Source organism: Fukomys damarensis, unplaced genomic scaffold (assembly GCF_012274545.1).
Source record: "Fukomys damarensis isolate Sample0158 unplaced genomic scaffold, DMR_v1.0_HiC HiC_scaffold_29, whole genome shotgun sequence".
Taxonomy (NCBI): domain Eukaryota; kingdom Metazoa; phylum Chordata; class Mammalia; order Rodentia; family Bathyergidae; genus Fukomys; species Fukomys damarensis.
In genome coordinates this window covers 32,958,716-32,986,062 of record NW_022900941.1, presented here as the reverse complement: position 1 = coordinate 32,986,062, position 27,347 = coordinate 32,958,716, and the positions used below count along the sequence as shown (strand labels likewise).

Sequence of the window (27,347 nt, the reverse complement as noted above, 5' to 3'; positions counted from 1 at the left end):
TAAATGTACCAATAAACTTAATGAAAAAAGATTTCTTTTGGCAGTGCTAGAGGTTGAACCTGTAGTTTTTGCACTCAGTCACACCCCTAGCCCCTTCCCCTTTTAAATTTTGAGGTAGGAGATCACTAAGTTACTAAATTGCCTAGGTTGACTTTGAGCTTGGGATCTTCTTACTTCAGAAGCTCCCTGGAGTGCTGAGATTACAGGCTGACACCATCACGCTCAGCTAACGTTATGTTTGTTACCACAGTAACCAACAAGGCAACTGGAGTCAGCGTACTTCTAGTCTTTGTGAATAATTCAGTTGTTCACAATGGAAAAGATTTTTTACTTGAATTGATTGGCTAAGGAGTAATAGTGGTTACATTCAGCAGATAAATACTGAAGATACAACTTTTTACTAAAATCAGTGACAGCTGGAAGAATTCCCAATTGCACATGTAACTGGAAGTGCTTAACTACTCAATTAATAATGTGTGCATGGGTTCAGTGAAACACAAAATTCAATCTGCTGAAAAACTGAAGGCAAATATTTTTCTTTTCTCAAAGCAACTCTGAGTAGTTAGGAAAATGCCATACATTTTTAGGAGTAATGCAAAGAAATGTTTTCCCTTTTTCCTTCTCTTTCTCCTTCCCTCTATTCCTACAAATACCTGTTATACATACACATGTCATATACCAAGCCCCCATTGAGGACACAAAGATGAAAAAGATACATTTCCTGCCCTTGATAGTTATTACTTGCAAGGTATACAGCCACACATACAAATATATCATAGTTGATAGATGAATTGGAGTTTGTCAGAAGAGAGGAGGCTTTTCAAATAAGAGTTAAGACCCTGGCAAGGACATTGGAGTATTTTTTGACAGCCTACTGTGTGCTGCACACAATAAATTACATTTTTTGTTCCTATTTTCAAAGTAAATACAGACATCTTTTTGTTGTTCTGACTTGATACTGATGAAATAGAGAGCAATAGGACAAGGACTTTCGGTTGATTTAGTTCATATTTATATTGAATTTTAGTAAATATAGATAAAAATACCATATGAATTATAAACTCCATGTTTAAAGACAGAGGTAGACCAAACCACAGCTTAGGAGACTACTTAACTTCTTATTTGGAAATTTCCAAGTGGTTGCAGTGGAATTAAACTTCCCATCTGTAAAGAGAAACTATTAACAGTTATCTTAACCAGGAGCAATAACCAAGATTTCAAAAGAATTATCTATTTGGACATCTATATAGTGGAGGAAAATTTCCTTCCTTGTATACAAGATAACATGTGATAGCAATTATTAGTGGGTTTTTTTAGTGTTTTTTTAAAAATTTCTATTCTCACCTCTTTCTACAAAGTTGTTGAAGTGGCTTAGGAGAAATATGCTAAACCATAAAAAAGTTACTGATAAGCAAAAGATCAGGATAAGGAAAATACAGATTAGGATAGAAAGTCTGTACCAAGAGGAAAGTCACAATTTAGCTCTTGTTGTCACAATTTAGGCTTCTTGTTGTCCATAGAGAGAAAACATCCCAAGACACATAATAATGTAAATTTGTTATTTGTAGCACAAGATTCTAACATTTGTGATGAGTTTTTTTTTTTTCATTTAGTCATTTAGGTGTAAGTTGGTAGTAGGCTCACTTCTATGTTTTGAAGGACCTTTTCACTTAAAAAAAGTCTTGCCAGTGGTTAGTGTGGGCATTTCCAATGTGCTTCATGTACCGGCATTTTTCCTAGAGTCCTCATGCTGGTTCAAATTGGCATTTCACTAAAAGAAGCTGGGTATGGTGGTGCACACCTCTAATTTCAATACTCTGAGAGGCTGAGGCAGGAGGATCCCAAGTTTAAGCCCAGCCTGGGCAACTGAGCAACTTAGAGAGACCAGTCTCAAACAATAAAAAAAGGGGGCTGAGGATATAGCCTTGGGTTCAATGTCCAGTACACACCCCCGCCGAGGGATGGAGTTCCCTATCCACTGTAAACAACGTTGCTGATTTCAGCTCTGTGAATTCTATTCTCACAAGGGCTGCTCTTTAACACTAATTCATAATAATTTATTTTCTGGTAAAGTCTGTATGTTCTGCAAGTATGTTTTCCATTTTTCTTTCATATTCAGAATCTTTACAGCATATCATGCTAAATGGAAATGGGTTCTATTGTCTTCCAGTTTTGTGATGGAGTAATACAATTTGCAGTAAAGCCAAGTTCCCTGGAATTCATTTGGGAAAACAATAATTGCTTAAAATGAGAAAGACTTGTTTTTCAAATTTTTATTCCCAATATAATCCCCAGTCTCCACCCATTGAGACATTTTGCTTGTCCATCATTGTCAGTTTTTATGCTCTTTGATTATAAATAACTTCTGGAACAAGAACCAGACCACATTTCAATAGTAATTTTCAGAACTCAAGTCACATTCTTGTAAAAATCCACTGTGATCTTTTCCAGTCAAAATGAATTTTTTTTTTTACTCTTGTAAAATAGTAGATAGTATTGTCTTGGGCTCACAGAGCTTAGATTAGCAAAGAACCTTTTCACAAAACATTTAAGTTCATAATAATGGCTTACTGGGATTGTCAGATGAAGAATTCATGTTTTAAATCCCTTCCGTCTCTTCTACATGTATTTTAACTTCGGTATTTGTTTCTACTTGTCTCAGCTGAACATGAGAAGGTAGACAAAATGCTACTGATTTACTGATGGATTTAACACAGAATTAAAAAGCATCATGAAACATACTGAACTCAAGTTGAAAATAATTCATTGAAAAAATGTGTTTTGTTCATCCTCTTTTTTGTCACCTTTAGCCAACATTTAACATAGTGCTTAAGCACATAGGAAGGAATGTGCTCGGTAAAAGGAATGTGCTCCCTTTATCCTGTCATGCATTTCACATGTTCTTGGGATGTTTCTGGCTTCCTGCTTCCTCTGTTGTTCTGCGTTATCCTGTCGATTTCCCAGTCACTCTGGCTGCAGCTTTTCACACTTCCAGACAGCTCTTCCTCTTTTCAGGCTAACGCTCTCATTCGTTCGCTTCAGTGCAACATCAGCCGTATGCTTGCAGACACCTCGTCCTGGCTTTCCTGGTCTACAATCTCTGCTTACTCGGCTACAGTTTTCTGCAGGTCCTCCTCACCACAAATGTACTTACTCTCCGGCGCTGCTGTCAGCCTTTGTGCCCGCCATGCCCGCCTCTCGGTGTGCCTTGGCGGTACTTTTCTCACCTCAGCAGATCATGAAGACGCAGATTTAACTCGGGCTTCTCCACCTCGGGTTGACCTTTGCCTTCTTGCGATCCCAAAGCCAGTAACCCTCATTTCTTGTTTATTTTATTTATTTATTTATTTCTCTCATTGAGTTTATTGGTACATTTTAGGCATCCAGTACAGTTACATTCATCACTGGGATCTTGTACCTTTACATGACAGGTCTTGGTTCTCATTTTTTCCCCTTGTCCCTGCCCTCCCTTCACCCCCTCCTCCCCTCCCCATTTATAAACACTTTATTTCCATTTTTTCATTTTCTCATATTTTTTTCTTTTCCCTTATTACCTTTCCCCTACCCTTCCCACTTCCTCATTTCTTTTTAAAAATCCCATGGTTCAGCAGTGGATTGCTTTGTTTCACGAGCGCTTATGTCCACTAAATTGTAAGCTGTTTAAAGGAGAGAAATACTCTTTTTATTTCTTTAGTGCCTGCTACAACTCCTGTCCCCATCCTGAATGATCACAGAGTGGTCAGAGTTTATTGCCTTTTAAACATTTCCCTTATTTCCCTGTCCTTTAGTTATGCTGTCTCCCTCTCCTAACACCCTTGCTAAATTTCCTTCACCTTCTCCCTAACGTCTTCTCTTGTCTTGAACAGAATTAATCTGTCTTCTCCTATTCCTTGATTAGATTTGCATTTTTATTTTAGAGCTTGCTTCTTATACTCTTTCATTATGTGGCTATTAACTGTCTGCCCTTTGAGATTATGAGATCTTGTTAGGTGAAGACCATGTCTTATTTAATCTTTATATCTGCTGTTGTGTTTAGCACGGGACTCGTACATACTAATTTTTCAACATGTGTTTGCTGCATTTGACTTGTGTTTTAAACTGGAGCCCGGCGAACATCATGTAGCATTGTTAAGGCTACAGTTAGAGTATCGTTGGTATATGCAGAGCTGCTTACCTGCTCTTGCCCTCTTGAGGTACTTAGAATCTGGTGACAGCAGTTAGGCTCAACTGGTTCACCTGTGTGTGTGTGTGTGTGTGTGTGTGTGTGTGTGTATAATAATTATAGAAGGGATTTGGGGGGAACCTAATAAAGACAATAAAATGTATGTTAAGAATGACAGGATCTATACTATAGTGTTAGAACTACACTGCAGTGAAGTGAGCACAATAGTATACAGCAAGCTCAAGGACTTTGCACAGATGTGAGTAGCAACTTCTTTGTCCATGAGAGTTGGCTGCACACTTCTTCATGCTGCTCGCCCTAGTGAAGATAAAATATCTATGGGGCCTCTTGTTTCCATGATTCTTCCAGTATTTTTCATTCCAGTATTCATTCCAGTATTTTTCTGATTCTTAGGCTCTCTCCACTGGAATGTTCCTTCTTCTGAAGCCTTTTTGTTCAGGAGAGGAGAATTTTTGTCTTTCCTGCCTGTGTTTGCCTGAACTGCATTAATGTACCACACCCGTACGGGGTGCGGTTCTCAGTGTCATGCTCTCCTGTTCTGTGGGTCTGTTTGAGCTTGCTTGTGAGACCATGGAAGGAGTTTTGTATCCTCTGTCATATTAGTGGGAGTAGAGCTTTTAGATGAGCCCACTGAGAGAGAAGCCTCCTCATTGGATGGACGTCCTGCCTGGAATGTCCCTGACCTCTTAGTTCTCTTCTCAGGCTTTGGCCCTCACTTAGACTTCAGTTCTACCCTATAATCATACCACACCTACGTGCAGAGACTATATGACTGTGGCACTCAAATATTTATGCATTGATTTCAAATTCAGCCGTTTGAATTATATAGATCCATGATTTTTTACTCTCAAGAGATGCAGAATGAGAGTAATAACAAAATGCTTTTGACAAATTCACTATAGCTCTTTTTTCAGTTTTTTCAATAGTACGTGTTTGTAGTACATAATGATTACATTCGTCATCACAGCTTTAAAACGGGAATTATGGGAGTTCTTCATTTTTAAGCATGTATTTCAAGACAGTAAAATGAGCAAGAAAATCGAGTGAAAAATAGTATATACTAAATAAAAGCAGTGGGCAGAGAGCCAGTGTTCAGATTTTGGAAGAGAAATATTTTGTCTTTCTGAAGTAACTCTTTGAACCTGTGTGGAAATCTAAAAGTTTGTGATGGATGGCTTGTCTTGTGAAGAGTGGCAGCCTTGCGTTCCAGCGGGTGGACAGGCTAGCAGAGGACGTGATGGTGTTCTGCGATTGGTGAAAAACCCTAGCTCTGGCCTTGTTGACGGGGTGCTGGGATCATAGAGAAAGGGCAGCCCAGGTCACCCCATATGATGGGAGGTATTCCAGGATGCCATGGAGCTCAGAGTGGAGGGTGGCATCACACAAAGAAGACAGGAATCTTCTTCATACTGCTCACTGATGAAAAACCGGAAAAACCAGAAATAACCCTCTTCAGTTATCCCAGAAAAATAAAGCCTGAATTTCATTTTTACTTTAATTGTTCTAAATAACTTTAGTTGTTCTAAAGTTCTCAGGATACTTATTTTTTCCTCATTTTGACTAATTTAAGCTCTATATTTCTATCCTTTTTTTTGAAGAAGGGTTAAGAACAGCAAAATGGCCTCACCCAAAAAATAAAAGGCCAGGATAAGCCATAAACTGAGGTGTGGAGCTAACCCATAGGAATCAGTCCTCATCGGGGTGTGAGCGTTTGTACTGGTGTGAGGACATCATCTTCACAGCAGTCTAGTTAGGCTGGTACTCATTTTCAGACAGAAAACTAAGCACAGAAAAATTACATGCCTTGTCCAAAAGCAAACATGTAGTCAGTAGCAGTCCTGGAATAACAATTCTTGCTGAGTAACTGCAAAGGCTATCTCTGGACTGCTTATCCTGTGCCACTGTCACACAGATAACTGCTCCCTCTCTTGCTATTTCTTAATGAAAAATAAATTGAATCATAGTAACTGTCTGTTATGGCTTATATCTAGATGGTCTCCCAAAGCCATATGCACTCATAGGTGGGGCTTTTGGGAGGTGATTTGATCAAGGGGACATGATACTCATTGATGGATTAGCCCCCTGTTCATAGTTAAACCTGGACTTGGGAGGTAAAGCCTGGTCAGAAGACATGAGTTACTGAGGGTGTACCTGGAGAGGTCTCTCTCCCTCCCTCTTCCCTTGATCTCACTCTGCTTCCTGCCTGCCGATTATGAGCAGTTCTCCTCTGTCACGCTGCCCTGCCTTGGAGCCAGCTGACTATGAACTGAAGTCTCTTCAAACTGTGAGCCAAAAGAAACCTTTCCTCCTAAAAATTATTAATACCAGATATTGTGTCTCAGTGATGAGGAAGTAACTAAGACACTATGCCAGACTCGTTTTTACAATATTTGTATACTTTTGAAAAATTGGTCCAAAGAATTTTTAATTAAAAAAAATGAGCAGATATCTATTTCTTCTCTGACCACTTTGGACATATTGGTGAGCTAATGCATGCAAATGAAGTAAAAGGAGAGACAGTGCACAAGTATGATTATCACATCCTTATCAGTAGTTGGGTGTACATGTTTTGATGTCAGTTACAATGAATGGTCCATCACCATGACTAATTCCTGGCATTAGAAAATATCTTTGACAACAGACCTTAGAAGACTCCTAGAGATCATCCAAGAAATGCTCTTGCCCGAAACACAAGGCTTAGCTTTACCAGCTGATAGATGGGTAACTTTGGCATGAGGCTTGACCTCTCCAGGAGTCTTTGAAAGAGCGTTGGAGAGAAATCATAATAGCTTGTTGGAGAGAGTGAAGCATACTCAGTAATTGCAAATCCAATCTAAATGTGGTTGTGGGAGTGGGGGAAGGGATTGAGAATTTAAAAAAATGACTTCAACCTCAAAAGTCTGCTAATCCAGCAGTGCCTTCCAGCACCTCTGCTGGGCATACCTATTAGCTAATTAGCAAAGGTTTTAGAGTGAGTCAGCCCAGGGTTCACCACCCTTTATTCAGTTGCATGACCTTGGCATATTATTTAGTGTCTCTAATCCTTATTTACCTTTATGCAAATAATGAACTCTACCCCTTATGTTTTTATGGTGCTTAAATTAGATAACATCTATAAAGTGCTATTTTATTCTGATCAAAACCTCATTTCCTAGTTCGAAAGGTTGAACTAAGTTTTTTTCCTCTAACATAATGAGCTCTAACAGAAAACAAAAAAATTAGCAGAAGGGAAGTTAAAAAAAAAAAAAGCAGTCTTGCTTTTATCCCCTCCAATTTTTTAACCAACTGGGGAGGAAGGGCATTCCCATGGAAGAGAGTGGGCTTGAGTCTCTCTGAACTTGTAGGTACAGATGGATAATATCAGTTTCTAATTTTGAAAATTCTCTAAGTAAAATTCAAATTCTGTAGAATTGTATAAAATGAAGTGTACCTCTGTTTACTTCTTCCTGCAAAAGTTTAAAGGCCTAACAGACCCACAATATGTTTATTTTAACAAAATTTAACATACTATATTATTTTACACTTTGATCTTGTGACTTAGCAATTTTAGATTTTATTGCTTAGAGTTCATTCATATTTTTTTTATTTCTGTGAATTGTTCTATGGCAGACTTTTTTTTTTCTTTATTTTGTACCGGAGATTAAACCCAGCACCTTGCACTTAAAAAGCAGGTGGCAGCACCTCTGAGCTAAATCCTGGCCCTATGTTAGGGCTTTTTAAAAACATGTCTTCTATGGATGCACCTTGAGATTCTCTGTAATAGCTTTGTTATGCCAAAAGACAAAATTACAACAGATTTAGTTTACATTTCTAATTATCTTTTATTTCCCATTCTAGTATCAGGCAACATCTCATTCTGTCTGTAAAATAGGATGAGTGTTCTGTTGAGCTGAGCTGGCTTTATAGGCAGAAAAAGACTGAAGAAAGTAGAAACAGGAAACAAAAAGCAGCTTGGTCATTTCAAAGTTCCTTACCTGTGAAGTCTAAAGCAGAGATGACTTCCTTAATTTGCCAATTAAAACTAGCTTGTTTGGATGCGTGGCCACCATCTTTCTCCTGATTTCTCAGAAGATCTGATAACAACTTGGTTTCAGCCTGGTGTCCTGAGCTTCAGCATGAGTGATGATATTTTGATTTGTCTGTTGGGTTTCATGCAGTACCACTGTTCAAACCAATGGTTCCCTGTGATTTTTTCTGAAAATGTGGAGTCTTGTTCCATTTTGTCCAGTCTAGCCTGGATTCGCAGGATCTTCTTGCTTCAGCCTTCCAAGTAACTGGAACTACAGGAGTGTATCAACTGTCATAAGCGATATGACAGTGAATATTTTTGTACACACATTTATATATACACATCTGATACAGGCTTTTCTGTAGTGTGATATCTTCAAGTAGAATGGCTCAGTTGTTATTGCCTAATTACTTTCAAAATACTATGCTGATTTCATTAAGTGACAGTTTTGCTGCATTGCTACGAATATGGGTATTTAATACTGGATATTATCTAATGTTTTGATCTTTACTAACCTAGTAGGTGAAAGTACTGTCATATTTTAATTTCTATTTCTGAGGACAAAAGCTGAAAGTCTCTTCATATGTTTAGTGCATATTCTTGTGTTCTGCTTTTCTCCCTTTCAGAGGAGTGAAGAAGTACCCTATTCATCTATTTCTAATATGTTAGAGTTCATTAAATAAGAACATTAGTCCCAGTTTACTTATGTAAAAATTTTTTGTCATTTTTTGACTATTGTGTTTTTTCCCAGATAAATCTTTAATTTGGGGGTGGGGGTGGGGTACAAGGGATCAAACTCAGGTCCTTGCACTTGCAAGGAAAGTGGTGGCACTTTAAATTTTTATGTAGTCAAATTTATTGATCTTTTAAAACTCGGAACATTTTGGTATGCTATTTTAAAACTTCAGTCATACTTATGCTGGTGGTAGTGTGGGCACATGCAGGTGTATATATGAATTTTGCCTTTAAGTCTCTATGCCTGAAATTTACTTTTGTATAAGGAATGATGTAGGAGTTTATTTTTTTTCCATTTATCTAGCTAAGTTTTCCAACACTCTTTATTGTGTTATACTCTATCCCCATTGATTTGAAAAGTTTCCTGTAACACATATATATTATCTTCTAGATAGAGGGGTTCATTTTTGGGCTCTAACTTATTTCATTGATCTGTGCAGTGCCAAACATTTTAAATTTCTCTAGCCTTAGGATATATTTCAGTGTTTTTAAAAGAATAATTTTCCATTTGTATTATTTTTTAAACATTTTTGAGCAGTTTCTGAATATTAAGTTTTCCAGTCAACTTTCATACCATTTGCCAAATTAAAATCAGTTTTATTTTTCACTGTTCTTTGTAACTTGATTTCCAGCACCATGTGGAGACAGAAGTATGTCCTCCCTTTGGGTGTGGTCTGGGTGGTACTGGGTCCTTGATGAAGTTCTCCCTCCCCTAAGCCATCTCCTTCACACTTCATTCAGTAAATAGTGTCGAGCTCCTGCCTGGTAGAGGTTTGTGTTAGGATCTCAGGACCACTGAAACTGATGCAACACAATGTCTGTTTAAAATGATGCTTTACTGGGGCTTCCACCGTCTCTTCAGCCGCCTCTGCAGGAAGCACTTCTGTTTTGCATGGTGTGTGGGTGGGTGCAGTGGTTGGGGATTGAACCCAGGGCTTCTGCATGCCAAGGACACACTTCACTACCTAGCTGTGCCCCAGCCTTCACACATCTGTTTTTGAAGATGCCTGGATTCCGTTAGCTGTAAATAGGTATTCCTGCCACATGAATCTAGGTGGTCAAAAGTCATTCCACAGAATTACTTAAAGATTATTTTTCATCAAATAGTTCTCTAGGCTACAGAAATGTCACAGGTAAAGGTCAAGTCTATTTTTCCTATTTTCTTCTTCTCTTCTAAAGGAAGATATATTAGTCCCCCTTCTATCTCACAAGAGAATTGCTTTTAAAAATGATTTTTTATTTTTGAAGACACTAGTGATTGCCTTAAGCTACTTTTATATACTGTTGTCATATCTCTAATCTGACTCTCAAGAAAATAGGCTGCAGTTTAAAAGAAGTGCTTAGTGGGCAGCTTCATAACCACTCTGGGGGAAATGTGAGAGGGCAGCATTTCCCAGTCCACACATACCAGAATCTCTTAGTTACCTTATCTGCAGGCAGTACTGCTCTTACCAGCAGCACATACAGGATTTCCTTAGCAAATACTGTCATTTCCTTGTTAACATCACTGCTGAGATTAGATTAGTGCAGCCTGAGAAGCTGCCCTGATTGAAGACCTCGTGCTGTGACAATGCCTCCAGGTGCCAGCAGCACTGTGGTCAGCCAGGTGGAGCAGCCCAGTCACTCACCTGCGTCACACGGGTTGGTCCGAAAGCTCTCACTGGGTTTTGATCAGGTTGGGCTGGTCCCAGGGAGGCTGCTCGGTTTCCCACAATGTTATTCCGTGGCCTATGAATAGTAAAACTTGATTGCTTGAAGCCACCTTCTGTTTGGTGGTCTTTTTCCTCTAAGGAGAGTTAGCTCTTTGCTCTCATCACCCTTTCCATTACAGTAAAGTCCTTGTTGGATGCAGAAGTGACAGCAGCTTTTTTAAAAAAGTTCTGTTATTCTTTGTTCTCACAGAATTCTTTGTTCTCACTTGTGTTTATTGAGGCAGTCCTTCTAAAATACATGTGCAACATTATGCGCTGAATATGAAAGCAGTTTCTGTGAAATAGCATCCGTGGAATCTTTGTTTTTTGTTCTTCCCTCAATATGTTAGATTGAGCCACATCATTACTATAATATATATTTTTATATAATTAAAATTTAGTTATAAGAAATAATTTGTAAATAGTGTGAACACAGTTGGAGGAGTCATTACTTAAGAGAAAAACTTTTTTTTTTTTGGCACTGGGGATTGAACTAGGTACCTTACGCTTGTGAGTCAGGCAGTGGCATCACTGAGCTAAATCCCTGACCCGAAAAAAAAACTCTTAAGGATACTTTTAATCTTCTACCACTACCTAAAATGCTGAGGTACAACCCTACCATTAAAGTAGAAGTTCAAAGGAATCTACAAACCAAAACCTCTAGAGATATTCTGAGAAGCAGTAAATTTGTATTTGGAAAATTAGTCTTCAGTTCACTTTTCAGGATCTCAGGTTGGCATTTTCCTTTACCCAAATCTATTATTCTAAATAGATTGTGGTGAATAATCAATATTAACCAAGTGCCATAGAATGTTTTTTACTGGAGTCAACTAAAATGTTTAATATTTTAGTGTTGGTTTTTGCATCAGATTTTGTAGAGGAAATTTTTTTAAAAATCCAGCTGCAAATTTGTCCTCTGCATAGTGACATCTCTAAGTAGTATGAAGGTATGTTCTTGCTGCTAGTTTGAGCCTCACATTTCATTTGTGCAGTGGGAATAATGAGAACCTACTTCATAGGGTTGGTATGATAAGAGAGCTCATACATTAATGATTCACATGTAGTAAGGGATGGGTAAAATTCATCCTCTTCTTCCCTTTATGGATTCTTTTGAACATGTGCCCTTGCTACCCATGACTATTCCCTGATGCCTAACAAGGAACTTTAGTTAGGTTATTGGTGGAGCTTGAGCTTAGGTCTTCCATCTAGTGAGAACAAGCTGCTGCTCTGGTTATTAAGCAGAGTTTATCTCATTCATTCAACCAATATTTTTAAAGACCTGTTTATAAAAAACCTTAGAATAAGACTAGTTTGTGATCGCTGAGGTGTAATTTTAACAGTTCCTTGCTTTGCCAGGGTGCTGCATTGTCAATGCTCTGGGAGAAGGCATTGGAAGCCAGAATTTTAAAACAAAATCTCCTGTTATGAGGGTGGGTTGCTAACAATGACCATCATTACAATGGAGCACAACCTTGGTCAACTAACCAACCACCCAACAGGCATTTAAAATCATTGGAACAAATACTGCAGAAATTCCGATGAGAGTGGGTGTGTCTCTTTTCAAAAACTTGAAGTTCTGCCCTGCCAGGCCCTGCACAGGACAATATACTTGGAGACATAGCTGGGGCCCTGCTAGGCTGAGTGTCCCATCAAAGAGCTCTGGAAATGCTTGGCAAAGGGGGTCACAGAAGAAAGGGTATCTGCAAGAAGCCTGCAGGTTACAATCTTTTTTTCAATACTGAACATAAACAGAAAGAGTTTGGGCCTTATGTTAATGAAAAAAATACATGTTTCTTTTCTTTTGATATTCAGTAGGATACGTTATTATTATTATTATTATTATTATTATTATTATTATTATTTTAGATGGCATCTTAGTATATTGCTTTGGCTGGTCTGGAACTCAAGGAACTAAAGTGATTTTCTTGCCTTGGTCTCCTGAGTAACTGTGACTGTAAGCACCTGCCACCATGCCTGACTAGAATGCATTCTTTTATGACTTTTAAAATAAATCAGTACACACATACACAAACAAATGCTGCAGGTGTGTGTTTTTGTGTGTTTCTTCCCCCTGGAAACTCCAAGTCTACAACTGGTTTAATCATTGCCTTAGAAACTCTAAGATAAGACTTGTGTTGATGAAGGCTTAAGAAATTTTGAGGGACTAGTCGCTGTCATGTCTCTAGTATGTAGGTTAATAATCCAGTTTTGAGTCACGACAAATTGAGTAGGCTGCTCCTCATTCATCTTATGGAATGATTTTTTTGAAAATCATGAACTAATAGACTCGCAGTTTCCAGCTTTGAGCAGGGCTAGTGTCATTGTATCTTCAGTTCTGTCCAGTTAGCACCTAGCTTTGTTTCCTTGATGATTAAATGTTAGCCAGCCCTTTGAGTGTCCCCCTCCTACCTTCCCAGTCACACAAGCCTGCTATAGCCCCTGCCCGTCCTGGATCCTTCCACTCGTGTGGCCCAGGTAGTCTCTTGGCCTCTTGTGACTAATTTGTGCTTTCTTCTCTGCCTTTGTAAACAGCCCAGATCCCTGTGTTTATCTTTTCCTTCCTTGCTTCTAGGACAGTGGTGGTAACCTGTGGAACACGTGCCATAGCCAGCGGTTTGTTATCATTGACAACTCTAAAAGACTCAACAGCACTGTCTCAGGACATGTCTGTACTGTCAATGGATTGAAATAAAAATTTAAAATAATAAATACATAGAAACAAGAAACCAAGTCAGTAACAAACCAGCAGAACATGTCCTTGGACCAAATTTGGGCTCTTGATGTTGGATTTCTTCTGTCTCTTGGACTTTGAGAGCCAGCTAAAGTAATTTCCATATAAAAATAAATGAAGGTGACATTTTAAAAATCCAGAATGAATGTTGTAATGATGTAATGCTAATTATGAAAATGGATATCACAGTGTTTTATTTTTACCTTTACTAGTATTCTTAGAAGCAAGTAAACAGAAGCTTGTACATATTTGGCAATAGTAGAACTTATTAAGTAATATTGTGATTCTTATAAAATTGCTCCTATTTCAAAATAAAGTTCTTTTGCAGGAGTTCCTGAGTCACTTCTTGTGTGCTCAGAAATGACTGAATGCCAGGATTTGAAAGTTGTTAGAAATTTAAGGGAATTAGACATCAATCTCCTGGTGGCAAGTGAATTGTGTATTTTAACTTTTGACTCACTGTTCTACTGGACAGCTTTCTTTTCCCTGCCTTCCTTCCTTCCAGTACTGGGAATTGAACCCAAGGCCTTCACACAGCACTACATCCTCAGCTCTGTTTATTTATTTTTTGAGACAAGGTCTTGCTAAATTGTCCAGGCTGGGCTCCAACTTGCATCCTTTCCCGAGTGCTGGGATTATAGGCTCAGCCTGCTTTCTTACTAGCGGTGATCACTAGCCTTCCCTAGCATGTGCTCTCCTAAGCAAGACAAGTGGCTCCTTCCTGGCATAGGTGTCTTAATTGCTTTCTAGTCCAGATGTCCTCAAAACAACCAGTCCAGTGAGAGAGAAAGGGCACCTGCATATCACACTTTCAGCAAAGTATGGCCAAGGACAAATTCCAAACTCTGAATAGATATTTTAGAAACATTGTTTCCTTTGTCTGTTGGGCTAGATTTTATGCAGGTGTACCTAAATTTGGACAAAAGATATGTTCTAATAGAACTCTCTGTTTTAAAGGATTTCAAGGTGGATTTTTTTTCTTTTTATTGAGTTTATTGGTACAATCTAGGTATACACTACAGTTACATTCATTATTGATCCTGTATATTTTCCTTTGTCTGTTGGGCTAGATTTTATGCAGGTGTACCTAAATTTGGACAAAAGATATGTTCTAATAGAACTCTCTGTTTTAAAGGATTTCAAGGTGGATTTTTTTTCTTTTTATTGAGTTTATTGGTACAATCTAGGTATACACTACAGTTACATTCATTATTGGGATCCTGTACCTTTACATGACAGGTCTTGATTCTCATTTTTTCCCCAAGGTGGCTTTCTTTTTAAGCAGTGACTGCATCTATACAATCACCCTGCATTTACCCCTTTATATGTTCAATTTTTTCCCCAGTAGATTTGTTCAGAGAAATTTGATTGTAATTTGGTTAACAAATGCATTTTCTTTATAAAGGGCACTTTGAAAAGTTCTACATTAAGTAGATGGATTTGGACACATTGCAGTTATTAAATTTATAGCATGTTTTCTCTGCAGTAAGAAATTGGCAACCTCTCCAGATGGGCTACTGTACATGTATAAGTAAGTTGAAAAATGATTAGACTCTCTTAATTCATTCTTTTCAGTGCTCAGATCTAATGAACCTGAGGTCTTGCACATTCTAGGCAAGTACTCTGCCACTGAGCTACAGCCCCACCTCTCTTAATAATTTCTTATGTCAGTGTAGAAACGTCAGCCCTAGGAAATAGAGATGAAAGAATTTATTGTGTACCTACTGTGTTTCCAGTCCTGGAGTATTTTATTATCAAGTGCAACTCAGTGTAAGATTTGAACCTGCTGGTTCTAAGACTGAACTAACTAAATTCAAATCTCAGCTTCCCCACTGGGGCAAGGATTCAGTGTGAGAAAGTGTATAAAGCATCTAGCCCCATGCCAGTGCAACAGTGAGCCCTTGATAAGTACTAGCTGCTCAGTGTATCTTAGTCCATTTAATCCTGTGAAGTAGTCAGTGCTCCTGTTTTACAGAGGAGGAGAATGTCTCAGAGTGACAAAGTTTTTGAATGTTGCAGAGGCAGAATTCAGAACCAGGGTTTGCCTAGGCACTCTGATAAAACCTTTATCAGGAGTTATTCTTTCAGGCTGCCAGGATAATCAGTGCTGGGGTTTCCACATGATGGTCCCATCTTGACCAACAGCTAGAACGATGTCCCTTGCTAAGAGAAAGTTACCCTGCCTATAAAGGCATAAAATTCACAATAAACATCTATAATTTTAGAAAAACTTCAGAAGGGCCAATTTCAGCAGTCAGCTGTTTTTTTAAAGTTTTTCCCCTCACTGGATAGCAAATTCTGTACCATATAGACAAATTTATGCTTTTTAAAAAATGTCTGTGCATGGTTCATGAAACCTGCCAATATACCAGTCCTACCAATGCCTCTGCTTTGTAAATGTCATCATCTGTGCAAATACCAACTTCTAATGCTAGCTCAAGGAAATTGTAAGGATGGTGTTCCTTTAGTAGCCAGAAGGCAGGCGCCTAGGCTTGTTTGGGGGAGGTTGGGGGATAACTCTTTAAGTAGAAGCTCTGGTTTTTCCTCTTTCTATGTCCAAGTGATGTGGGCAGTTCGAGTCTCTTCATTCTGTCAGTCTGAATTTCAGTGTTGTTCAAACAGCCCTTCTGGGTGTTTGCTCTCAAGGTGTTTTACTGCTCCCTGTCCATACTGAATTCGTATGGGCTGCTGTGGGACAATGGTTGAAGTTTTAATAGTGAAAGAGTTCAATAATGTTGGCCTTGAAACTGGAAAATCATTTTACTAATGTAGGATACTGGTTTGCTGTGTTACAATAATAGACAAACTAATGATTTGTAACCCATGATACAGGCAGGATTTGACTCTTGTAATAAGCTAAGTCTTTTTTTTTCCTTTAGATATGCAGAATATACCAAAGAGAAAATGAATTAAAACTTTGTTCCACAAAAGAGTTAGGCTTAATACAAGGATAGTACAAAATAAGAATTGGGCTGAATATCATACCATTTTCATTCATTTTACTAACAATCTAGTCAAAATATTTTCCTTCACTCCCATATAACTCAGATGCTTAACTATATTCTGCCATCTAAATTTATATTCTGCAATGAGGCACAGAGTGTGTGCATCAAATTCTGTGCACATGAAAGGAGCCCACCCTAGCATACTGTTATGGCTATGACAATTTAAGAAGCTACATATCACCTCACTTAAGCTATTTTGTGTTCTGTCTCCAGGGTTCAGCAGATTCCTACACAAGCAGGCCATCTGACTCTGATGTCTCTTTGGAAGAGGACCGGGAAGCAATTCGGCAAGAGAGAGAACAGCAAGCAGCTATCCAGCTCGAGAGAGCAAAGGTAACTGTCTTCCCTTCCCTTTGTTCAACACTGGCATGTTCTCAGGCACTGTCAGCTGCCCTTGCCCTTCCTCACATTTCTCTGAAAACTCATTTTCTGATCTTCTTGCTAAAGCTTCAGATTGCCAGATTCTCTGGTCCGTTCACCCCAAGAGAGGTTAGTAACATCTCCAAGGGGGAAGGCCATTCCCCTTTTTATTTTTAGTTAGATTGTGAATTACTGGTCATTTTCCAGCTTAGCAGTGTGGCAATGTCAAGCTTGTCCTGCCCATTGTTGGCAAAGAGCTTCCTAATGTGCCAGCTGTGCTCTTGCTTTCGGCCCCTTCTAGCCCCTTGTAGGTTACATGTGACCTGTTGCTCTCTGGAGCTCCCTGTTGGTTCTTATACTCTTCTCTCTCTAGGTTTTGCTATTTCACCTCAAGTTCAATGTGAAGTTCACAATTTTGTTTTTGTTTTTCTCTTTTTTTGAGATGTGGGTGGAGGACGAGATCTCTGTTCCTCATGTGTCACCCAGACCCAAACCCCTCTTTTTCCTGGTAGGAGAAGCTGTTCTTGTGGGTTTTCAGATCTGAGTCTTTTTAAAAAAATATTATACCATCCCCACCCTTGTTTGTTTGTTTGTTTGTTTTGCTTAACTCCTAGCACATATTTCTTGTATCCCAAGGCGAGAAGGTATCTATTACCATTTAAAATAGATAGCTTTTATGACCAGTGAACAAAGTAAGCTGTCTTCACCTCTCTCCATCTCTCCTCAGTACTTTTGGAGGTAGTTCTTTGAGATTTTGGAAAGAACCACAGGAGAGAAACAGGCTTGTAGGAATAAGTCATTTTGAGAGTCATCTCTTTGGATTTCTTGATGTTGCCTACAGATGCAAAATCCAGTGGAGATTCCTCTTTGCAAAGTGATTTCCTTTACTGCCTGATGCTATCAGTCATCTTATCATCCATTTAAATATGAAGAAGCCTCCTCTTCCTTTCTGCCTCCCTCCCTTCTTATTCTATGGTTGGTTCTGTCTCTAGTCTAAACCTGTAGCATTTGCTGTGAAGACAAATGTGAGCTACTGTGGCGCCCTAGATGAGGATGTGCCTGTTCCAAGCACCGCCATCTCCTTTGATGCCAAGGACTTTCTACACATTAAAGAGGTAAATGTAGGTCATACCATATCTCTCTACCTGCCAAAAATCCAAAGCCTCCAGGTATCAGCTCTGAACCAAACTAACCAGAGAGGACCCCTGAGGAGCTGCCAACATGGTGCCTCTTGTAATTTCCTGGGCCTTCCACAGCTGTTCATTCTCACCAAGATTTGAAGCCTGACATCGCCGTCTGTACTACCACACACTTATTACAATGCTGGTCATGGTCAACTTGTGAAATCCTGGGATGGGTTGAAGACAATCCTGTGGTTCTCTCACTTTTTTTTTTCCTGCAGTATCACAGATCAAATCCAGGGCCTCGCACATGTTAGGCGGGCACTGTACTGCTGAGCTCTACCCCAGCCCATCGTTTTTTTCTTTTCTTTTTATTGCAGCATTGGAAATTGAACCCAGGGCCTCTTGCATGCTAAGGTATATCTTAGCCTTCCTGGCCCATCTTTTAATCACATTGCATTGCTACAGAGCAATGCAATAAATCTATCAATCCAACTTAAAGAAATATGTTCAGTGGCATGGCTCCTACTCAGAAGGACTATAATAAGGGATTTTATAATTATGGACATGGGCTCTAGTCCTATGAACTGTGATCTTGGAATTAATACCAGAGTATATAGTCATTAAAGGAAAATGTTAAAGCTAAGAAAAGGATAGAGGACTCTGGCAAACAGGCCTTCAGGGCTTGGGCAATACAAGGACTTGTGGTTGCACATCTAGGCAAATGGAATAATGAGATCAAAGGCATTCATTTACTCAGCCTACTTCATATTGGACATTGTGCTGGGCATTGGAGGATCAGACATGAGGATCAGACACAAGGATCAATGTCCCCATGGACAGGGAGCACTGGGTTTATTGAGAGGAACAGAGAAATATACATAATTTCCACAACAGAACATAAATTCTATTATAGAAGCACTGGGTGGGTAATGTGAGAGCCCAAAGAAAAAGGAGAAGAGCCTACCTGTTGATAGGAAGAAGATCAGGGGATTAGAAAGCCCTACAGAACTAGAGGAGTCTGAAGGAGTCCAGGCCAGGAGAAGGGTAGCATTAGGCAGAAAGAATGCCTACACGCCTTCTTTTACCAGATGGGTAGATGTGACCGGCTTCATATGTTAGAGTGATAATTGTAATGGGCAAGAGAGCATTGCACAGGGCTGGTGGGACATGCCGAAGACTGGGGAGCTGCTGTAGCAAAGAGGAGGGGAGAGGAAGCAACTTGGAGAAAGAGTTATGAGGAATGTACATGGATCTGGGGATTTCACATAGATGGGAATAGTAGGGACTAGGAGAAAGAAATGGCTTCCTTGGCCAAGATAGAGGCCTCATATCCGCCACCAAAGCAGAGTAGGCAGGGATGTAAGCAGATTTGTTGCAGGCATGGATGTATTTACGAATTTTGCTTTTGGGTACCTGTATTTGGGGCATTGTGGAACTCCCCATGAAGATGCTTAGAAGGCCCTTACCTGCATCATCTGGAGGTGAGAGGAATTATAATGTGTTTTTTTCTAAGTGCTTTGAGTTAAAAGGAAGAAAGAGTTCCAGCCAAGGAAAGATATCATTAAGGCAGAAGAAACATTTTTGTAATCTGAGGTACACTTTTGCTTTTCGGGATGAGAAAGATTCTATTTTATGTGTGGAGATGTTGAATTCAGTAAAATATTTTGAAAGGAAAAAGGGACAGCTTATCAAATGAGGGGTTGGAGGAGAGGGGAGGAGACAACATCTGGAGGGTGAGTATAGGACTTAGTTCAAGTCAGGAGCAAAGCCTCACCTTCTTTGAACCTCCTTGTTCAGCATAGAACTTTCCAATGGGACTAGGGGTGTTCACTGAAGGATGTTCCCACTGGATGGTCTCCACTTGCTTTGTTAGGCATGAGGACTTAGAAATAGAATCTTAAAAAAAGGGTAGCATGAAGGAAGAACTGTGAAGTGAAACCTGAGAGTGGAAGTGGATGAAGAATGTAATCAACATAAATACATCGCACAATGACCCTGAGTCCACCGGTACTTCTCCCCAGTCCTAAGTGAGATGGTAAATATAGAATTCACTTTGAAAATTATTATTTTTGAAATTTTATCCTATAGTCCAGATCAGCAGCATGGATATTGTGGGATTGTGGAGATGGAAACCAAAACAAGGGGAACAAGGAGACAGTGGGCAATAAGAAAGGCATGTAGCATGTGCTTTGTAGGAGGTTCACACTGACCAGGCAAGGTGCGAAGTCAAAAGAAGTCTTCTTTCTAGGTGGGAACTGTTGAAGTCCTTGCACATGTTGACATTATCCATGGACAGAGGGGAGAGACAGGCACGGGGTAAAGTTTTTGAGTAGCAAGAAGAATAGGATCCAGCCCTTGAGTGGACCTTGAAAGAGGAGTACATATTCATCATGACGGTTAGGAAGAAAGATGAATGTGAACACAGATAGCTCAGAGCCTTGGAAATGACAAACTGCATAAGCATCACCTTCGTGACTTCTCCCCTCTTCATGGTGCAAGGTGATGATATCCACATTACCTAGACACAAGGAGCTTTAACCTGAAACATGCCCTAACACCTGGTTACCTTGATTCTGTCCCACCATTTGCATAAAAAAGGCCAAGCCGTATTTACTAGCTGCTAAAAGCATGTTACATGCATACTTATTCACACAAACATTCCAGCCTTGCTCTATTTTATTGCTGCCTCATATTCTATTCTACCGATTCTTTTTTCTTTATTATTATTCTAATTATACATATTTATGAAGCACACTGTGATCATTTGATATGTACATATAAAATATAATGATTAAATCAGGGTAGTTAACATTTAAATTCTTTTTAAAAGTTTTTGAGCCAGGTGTGGCACATAATAATAAGTGCTGTAATCCCAGCACTCAGGAGCCTGAGGCAGGAGGATCTCCTCAAGTTTGAGGCCAGCCTGGGTTACATAGTGAGACCCTATCCAAAAAAAGTTTTTTGATTAAAATACAATAATTGTATTTATTGAGTGTGATGCCTCAGTCCATGTATATAGTATGAGTATGTACTGATAACATTAGGATAATTAGCATTTTCCTCATCTTATCATTACTTTGAGTTTGGAGCCTTTGAGCTCCTGTCAGAATTCTAATTTGTCATCTTGGTTGCATTTGGATTACATGCTTGTTCATTGGGAACTTTGTCTTCAGTCTGGCAGTTAGATATTTGATATTGAGCTGTTAATCCTGTGCAGATTAGAGCCACTCATTTTCAGGTCTTGAAAGATCAGATAAAAATCTTAGAAAGAAAAAGTACTAATTATTTTAGGAAAATCAAAATAAAAAACATCAGAACAACAGTAAGGTAACCTTTCCAGAAAGTTGGAACAAGCTTTCAGAACATCAGCAATGCAAATGAATACATTTTTCTAATAGAATTGTAGCCCTTTTTCTCATCCATCACCTAGCCTATTTCTTATGTATTTTGTCAGTAATGAAAAAGCTTAGAGCCCAAGAAAAATGACAGTGATGCTTGTCCCATGAGCCAAATGATGACTGAATTGAGTTCTTGTATTTACATAGCAACTTTTTCCTAAGTAGCTCAGAGAACTTTCACTCAAATGAGTCAGAGTCTCCCTGCACTTTAGCTGTTTCTGAGAATTAAACCATTTGAGAAGTGTATTAACAATTTTAGGAAACCCTTTAGGGTCACTTGGGTACCATTTAACAAATTAATATTCCAGTAGACTAATTTAATTTCAGGAAATAACTAAAGCCCTGGGAAACTATGACTCATGGTCTGTTTTGTCCCCACTACAGTAAAATTTAAATTCCAAACCTATGCACCAATGCTTCTGAGGGGGTCCGCTTGCCTTTTCTTAATTACAAAATAAACAGGATCATTGTTGTAGTCCTATTTCCTGAAAGAAAACATGAGGAAAACTAAGACCTAGATTGTTCAAGATTTTACATTAGGCCAACTAACATTTCTTCAGTACAGCCTCATACTTTGTGTTCTACATGCCTTCTGTATTATGCATGCATAATAAAGACCAAATCTTACCCTATCATCTTCTTTAGAGCGTGAGGTTCTTACTCAGAATTACTCAAAGTTACTCAGAATTTCATGCTGTAATGAATCAGTGAAATCTTCCATTCTTCCTTCACAATGTGTCAGTATCACGGGCACACAAAACCTATTTTTCTCTGAGCTAAGCAAAATGTCCTACATATAGTCATTTCATTTGAGCTACAGATAGATGGATATATAGGCAGAGAGAGTTTTGACAGAGACAACAAAGGAAATCTTTAGAACCGTCTCTGGACATTTTTAAGTGTAATACCTGATTTCTAGAAATAAATTAGCTGAGCATTGCTAAGAGGCAGATGGCTTGAACTAAATTGCTTTCTACCTAGGATTCAGCAAGCCAGTAATTACAAATGTAGTTTTGCTGACCCATCACATAAGGTTATATTGGCAGAGTCTCATCCCATATGGAGCCTTGATGTGGACATGTGTCCCAGATTTATATGAAATGTTATTTAAGTGGAAATGTTGAGATTCTTGTAGGGTTCAGGCCACTTCGAGATTATTCCAAAAGTTCACATACAAGTTTTTAATATATTAGGCTTTTTAAGAACAGACTGTTTTCCTTTTCTTCAAATAGTGAGATGGGCCATAATTTGCAACTCTGTGTTTGAAAGAAAATAGACTATACACAGTATTTTAGATTTGTTTTTGTTTTTGTGTTTTTAAGATATGGTCTTGGCTGTGTAGATTGGGATGGCTTCAGACTTGCAGTCCTTCAGCTCCCCAAGTGCTGGCGTTACAGATGTGTGCTACTGAGCCTGGCAGCACTGAAATTTTTACCTGAAAACTTTTAACAAATGAGACTATTGAATGTATTTCATCTTGAGACGTACATATCTTGCCTTCCAAGTTCCATTTGTACTGATTAATATTTTTCCTGGCAAAATGTTTTCCTTAAGAATTGACTAGGGCTTCTTTACAAGTACCAAAGGAATCTAAAGGTTAGGACTTATATGTCGGAAAACTATAGTCCACAGGTCAGAGCTAGGCCAGTACCTTTGTCATAAAGAAAAGTTTACTGAAACATAATCGTGTTCACTTGTTGATGTGTGGCTGTGGCTGCTTTCACACTGGATAGAAGATTGAAGTAGTTGTGGCAGAAACCATATGGCCTGCAAAGCCCAAAATATTTATTGTCAATACCTTTGTAGAAAAAACAAACTGCAGAACTCTACTTCACTCTATTAGCCTAAAATATGTACTATGATGTATGAGGTAGAATATAATATCAGTAGTATTTATATACAGTATAGGCCATATATTATAGTAATATGTCATGTAAATACTGTTTTGTTCTTCTGGTCCCCTGAGATTAATTACTAGCATGTGTGGATAAGTGAATTAATACTGATAGTTGTTTTCTTTCTGCATTTCAGAAATATAATAATGACTGGTGGATAGGAAGGCTCGTGAAAGAGGGCTGTGAGATTGGTTTCATCCCAAGTCCACTCAGATTGGAGAATATAAGGATTCAGCAGGAACAGAAAAGAGGACGTTTTCATGGAGGGTAAGGTCCCATAAGCTTTTTTTCATTAGGAAAATCAGATGATGTTTTCAAGTTTGCCCATTTATTATGTCAAAAATATATGCTTTTAGGGTGGGGATTTAGCTCAGCGGTTCGGTGGCCTGCCTTGCAAGCTCAAGGACCCGAGTTAAATCCCTGGTACCCCCCCAAAAAATATATATATGTGTGTGTGTGCTTTTATTTTTTTATTTTATGAAAAAAATAAAACAAAATTTCACAACAAAATAAGAGAATAACAATATTTAATGCACTATATATCATTATCTTCAAAGTAGTTACTCAGACACAAATAAACTTCTTGCAAAGAAATAAACAGATGATAGCACAAAACTTTTTTCAATGAATTAAGAGAAAGTATAAATGAAATGAATTAGCTGAATTAGCATATATATTAAAGTATTTTTGACAGCATAATAGATAATTAGGGAAATAAAATGTATGCTTTTAAAATAAAAGACTTCTGTGTACCAGCTGTTTTTGAGATGGACAGCAAAGGGTTTTGGATTCCACTGTCCCCCATAGTGCGCTGATGCTCCACATCCCTGGAATCCACATGAATTCCACAGTGGAGATTCCTTTCTGTGGCCTCAGCCAATCCTTGGAGCTCAGGCTTTCCTCTGTGAGAGTCATGTAGGGCAAGTTTTCCCAGAACAGCCAGTGGAAGCCAGACTGCCTGGCATGGATTTTCTTGGTGCACTTGCAAAGGCTGTCTCAAATGGGCACAGGATGACATGGGGCATGGACAGGACTAGCAGTAACTTCTTCAGCTCTTCTCTTCCATCTCCTGCGTAGCTTGGGTGAATCTGCGTGTAGTGAACTAATGAAGCAGCCACATGGACCTCAGAGAGCTGGCCACTAAAGGTCCTAGGAATGCAAGCACAGCTTGAGAGAAGAGAGATCCAAGACACTCTGAGCCTGCAAATACTGTGCTGCATCCTGAGCTTATGCATTGTTTTAATATGCATTGTGATTTTTTTTTTTTTTTGAAAGCTCTGGGCTAGAATCTGTTCTTTCTCTTGACTTTCAACTTTCATTTTACATTGGACTCAATTTCAAAAACTCTTAAGATCCCGTTTGCTTTTGTCAGTGTTTGAAGGTCGTAGAATACAGTTAGCCTCAGCCTTTGTTTTATTTTGTTTTTGGTGTTGAAGATCAAAGCCAGGGCCTCATGAATGCTGAAATATGCTCTACTACTGAATTACATCTGCAACCTCCCCCTTTATTTATTAATCTTTTTTTAGTATATAGCATGCCTAAACTATTATTACTTATTGTCTTTCTTATTCTTCTCTGGACATTTTATCTTCCACACTCTTTCTTAAACACACTGGGAGCGCGTAGTTCTGTCTCAGATCCTTTAAATCTGCTGCTTCCTCGTACTGGAACCCTTTCCTTCACATTTTCAGCAGATTACTCCTTCATCTGGTTCATATCTTTTTTAAATATCACCTTTCCAGTAACCCTTTTTTTTTGCTAATGGTATTTAAAATTGTACCTATTCCTCTTCCCTCTGTTTCCTATACCTTCCTGGTTTGTTTTCTCTGTTACATCTATTACTCTTGGAAGTATTAAATATTTACTTATTTATTTTCTAATCACTTAATATCTCCTACCAGAATGTGATTCACTAAGGAAAATAGTTTTGTGTCCTGGCCCCAGTACTGTATTCCTGGCTTCTAAAACAAGGATATAAAATGAATATTTTAAGTAAAGATAATAGATGAATTATTATCATTTTAGACTTTCATTGTTACTATTACTATTCAATAATATCATTATATGTTTTTAAATTCCATGGCAGGAGCAGTGATAATGCCGAGAACTCACAGACAGGATCTTATTTTATCATTACACCAGCACTAGGAAATACAGTTAGCATCTACGTCTGTAGTTAGGGAAACTAAGTCTCAAAGACTTAACTATGATATGCCAAAGTCCTCCATATAGGAAGGGGCAAGGCAGGGATGAAAAATCAGACTTCTCTGACTACAGAGCATGCTCTGAAGCGCTTGAAAGGGAGGGGACACTCGGGCAAGTAGGAAAGTAAGCTGCCAAGGGCCTTGCAGGGCTCCAGGGAAATTTCCAAAGCACACAAAAGAACACAGGCTAACTTCCATATCAGGTCACGGATTATGTTACCTGTGACTGACTTTCTCTCAGTTCTCAGTTGTGACTTCCTCATACTCATGTTGAATTGTTCCTCCTGGTTTGCTGCCTGTTTTGAGCTGTGTTTGACCTCTGGCTGGCACACTGGTGACTGGTGTTGGGTTAGGAGGCAGTTCACAAGAACATTCCTGCCAGGGATTCTTTTGCCTAATTTCTGCATGGAGTATAAGTGGAACAGATACTTTTGCCAAGTATTTTCAGGTCCCCATTATTTCTCCATGTTCCCTGAGAAACGAGGTAAAAAAAAACATTTGAACAGATTCTTGAAGTTCCTCTCTAGCAGGATTTGGTGTGTTTTGAATTATTTAGTAGAATTAAGGCCAAAGAAAGCCTTATACTCTCAATAGAAAATAGTTCTATTTTCAAAGAATCTGAAGAGTGAGTCTTAAGCTCCTTTTTATATCCTAGGAAATCGAGTGGAAATTCTTCTTCAAGTCTTGGAGAAATGGTATCAGGGACATTTCGAGCAACCCCCACATCAACAGGTGAGGAGTTACATTAGTCTTTTTAATGGAATATGTTCCTTTTAAGATATTGGAAACACAAGTGTGAGTATTTTTACTAACTTGGAAATCAGTTAAAGGTTTGATTTAAAGGTTTTTTAAATTTAGTACTTGATTGTTCTTTTGATTTATATGGTAATTTGGTTTGAAGAGTACTTATGTTATAAAAATTCAGATCCTTACACAATAACTTTGAAAAATTGTGTGAACCTCAGAGATTAGTAACTGCCGACTGTGTAAACTGATTTGCAGAAAGTTCGTTACCCTATCTAAGAACCCAATAGACTTGAAGATAGTGAGGGCCAATAGAAACAAAAGACTTATAGGGCCTGGGATTTAGCTCAGTAGCTCCACTGGCTGCTTGGCTGGCAAGCACAAGGTCCCAGGTTTGATCCCCAGTAACCAAAAACAAAACAAAACAAAACAAAAACCAAAAGAATAGGAAAAGAGCTATAGACTCTGAAGTCAATGACGTATTCAGTTTCCATGTGGAACTTTGGGATTGGGTGGTACAGCCTGAGCTACAAACACTGGGAGGGCTGAAGCAAAGAGTGAGCTAGGGCCCAGATGACCTTGTTTGTCTATTTGAAGAACAGATAGCTGAGGCCTGGCATTAATAATGAAGGGACAGTGGTGGGTTCAAAGGAAGTTTATTGTGCCTTTGAAAATTATGGAGGTACTCACCCAGGAAACTTTCTTCCATCACCTTCCTGACTCTTACAGACTAATTTCATTCTGCCCCAGAACTGCTGCTATAGTAAGGTATCTGGTATTAGAAGTTCAGAACAGCGGGTCCAAGGCTGTGTTCATGCATATCAAAACTGGATTGGCTCCTTGGCAGGTCTGAGCAGGTGGTTCTTGTTCATAGGAATCATTCCTGATCTCCAGGGCTCTGAACCACAGTACACATCTAGGTGTCCTCCAAATAGACAGGACCTGCTTGAATGGTGACAAAGCTGCTTTCATCAGATACTGAGTATGTTTTGCTTCATTCTCCTTTGCTGGACATTCAAGACAAGGCAGCTTTTCACTGTTAAGAAATAGGAAAGAAGAAGAATAAGTACTTATGAATTAATTTGAAGTTTAAAAGCAACATAGTAGGAAAAAAATGCTGTCAGTATTCTATGAAACAGGCAAAATTCTATGTTATTCATAGGTATTCTATGACCTACAAAATTTTCTCTTGGTGGGTCAGGGATGTAGCTCTGGTGCTGTGCCTACCTAACAAGCACCAGGCCCTGAGTTTGATCCCTGGTACAAAA

The 27,347-nt window shown here is 38.8% G+C and overlaps 1 protein-coding gene across 3 annotated transcripts in view; it reads left to right on the top strand.

The window, feature by feature from the left end:
• The window catches only part of Cacnb4 (calcium voltage-gated channel auxiliary subunit beta 4), a 133,608-nt gene that overhangs the window by 76,690 nt on the left and 29,571 nt on the right, over positions 1-27,347 (top strand). For 2 of the 3 annotated variants that reach the window (XM_010641401.2, XM_033757217.1), the window contains 4 exons: positions 16,568-16,687; positions 17,707-17,829; positions 23,268-23,398; positions 25,991-26,067. In XM_010641401.2, the coding sequence (XP_010639703.1) occupies positions 16,568-16,687; positions 17,707-17,829; positions 23,268-23,398; positions 25,991-26,067 (451 nt within the window). Of the gene's footprint in view, positions 1-16,567; positions 16,688-17,706; positions 17,830-23,267; positions 23,399-25,990; positions 26,068-27,347 lie in introns of those variants that run through there. The other variant, XM_019210195.2, reaches the window with a different exon arrangement.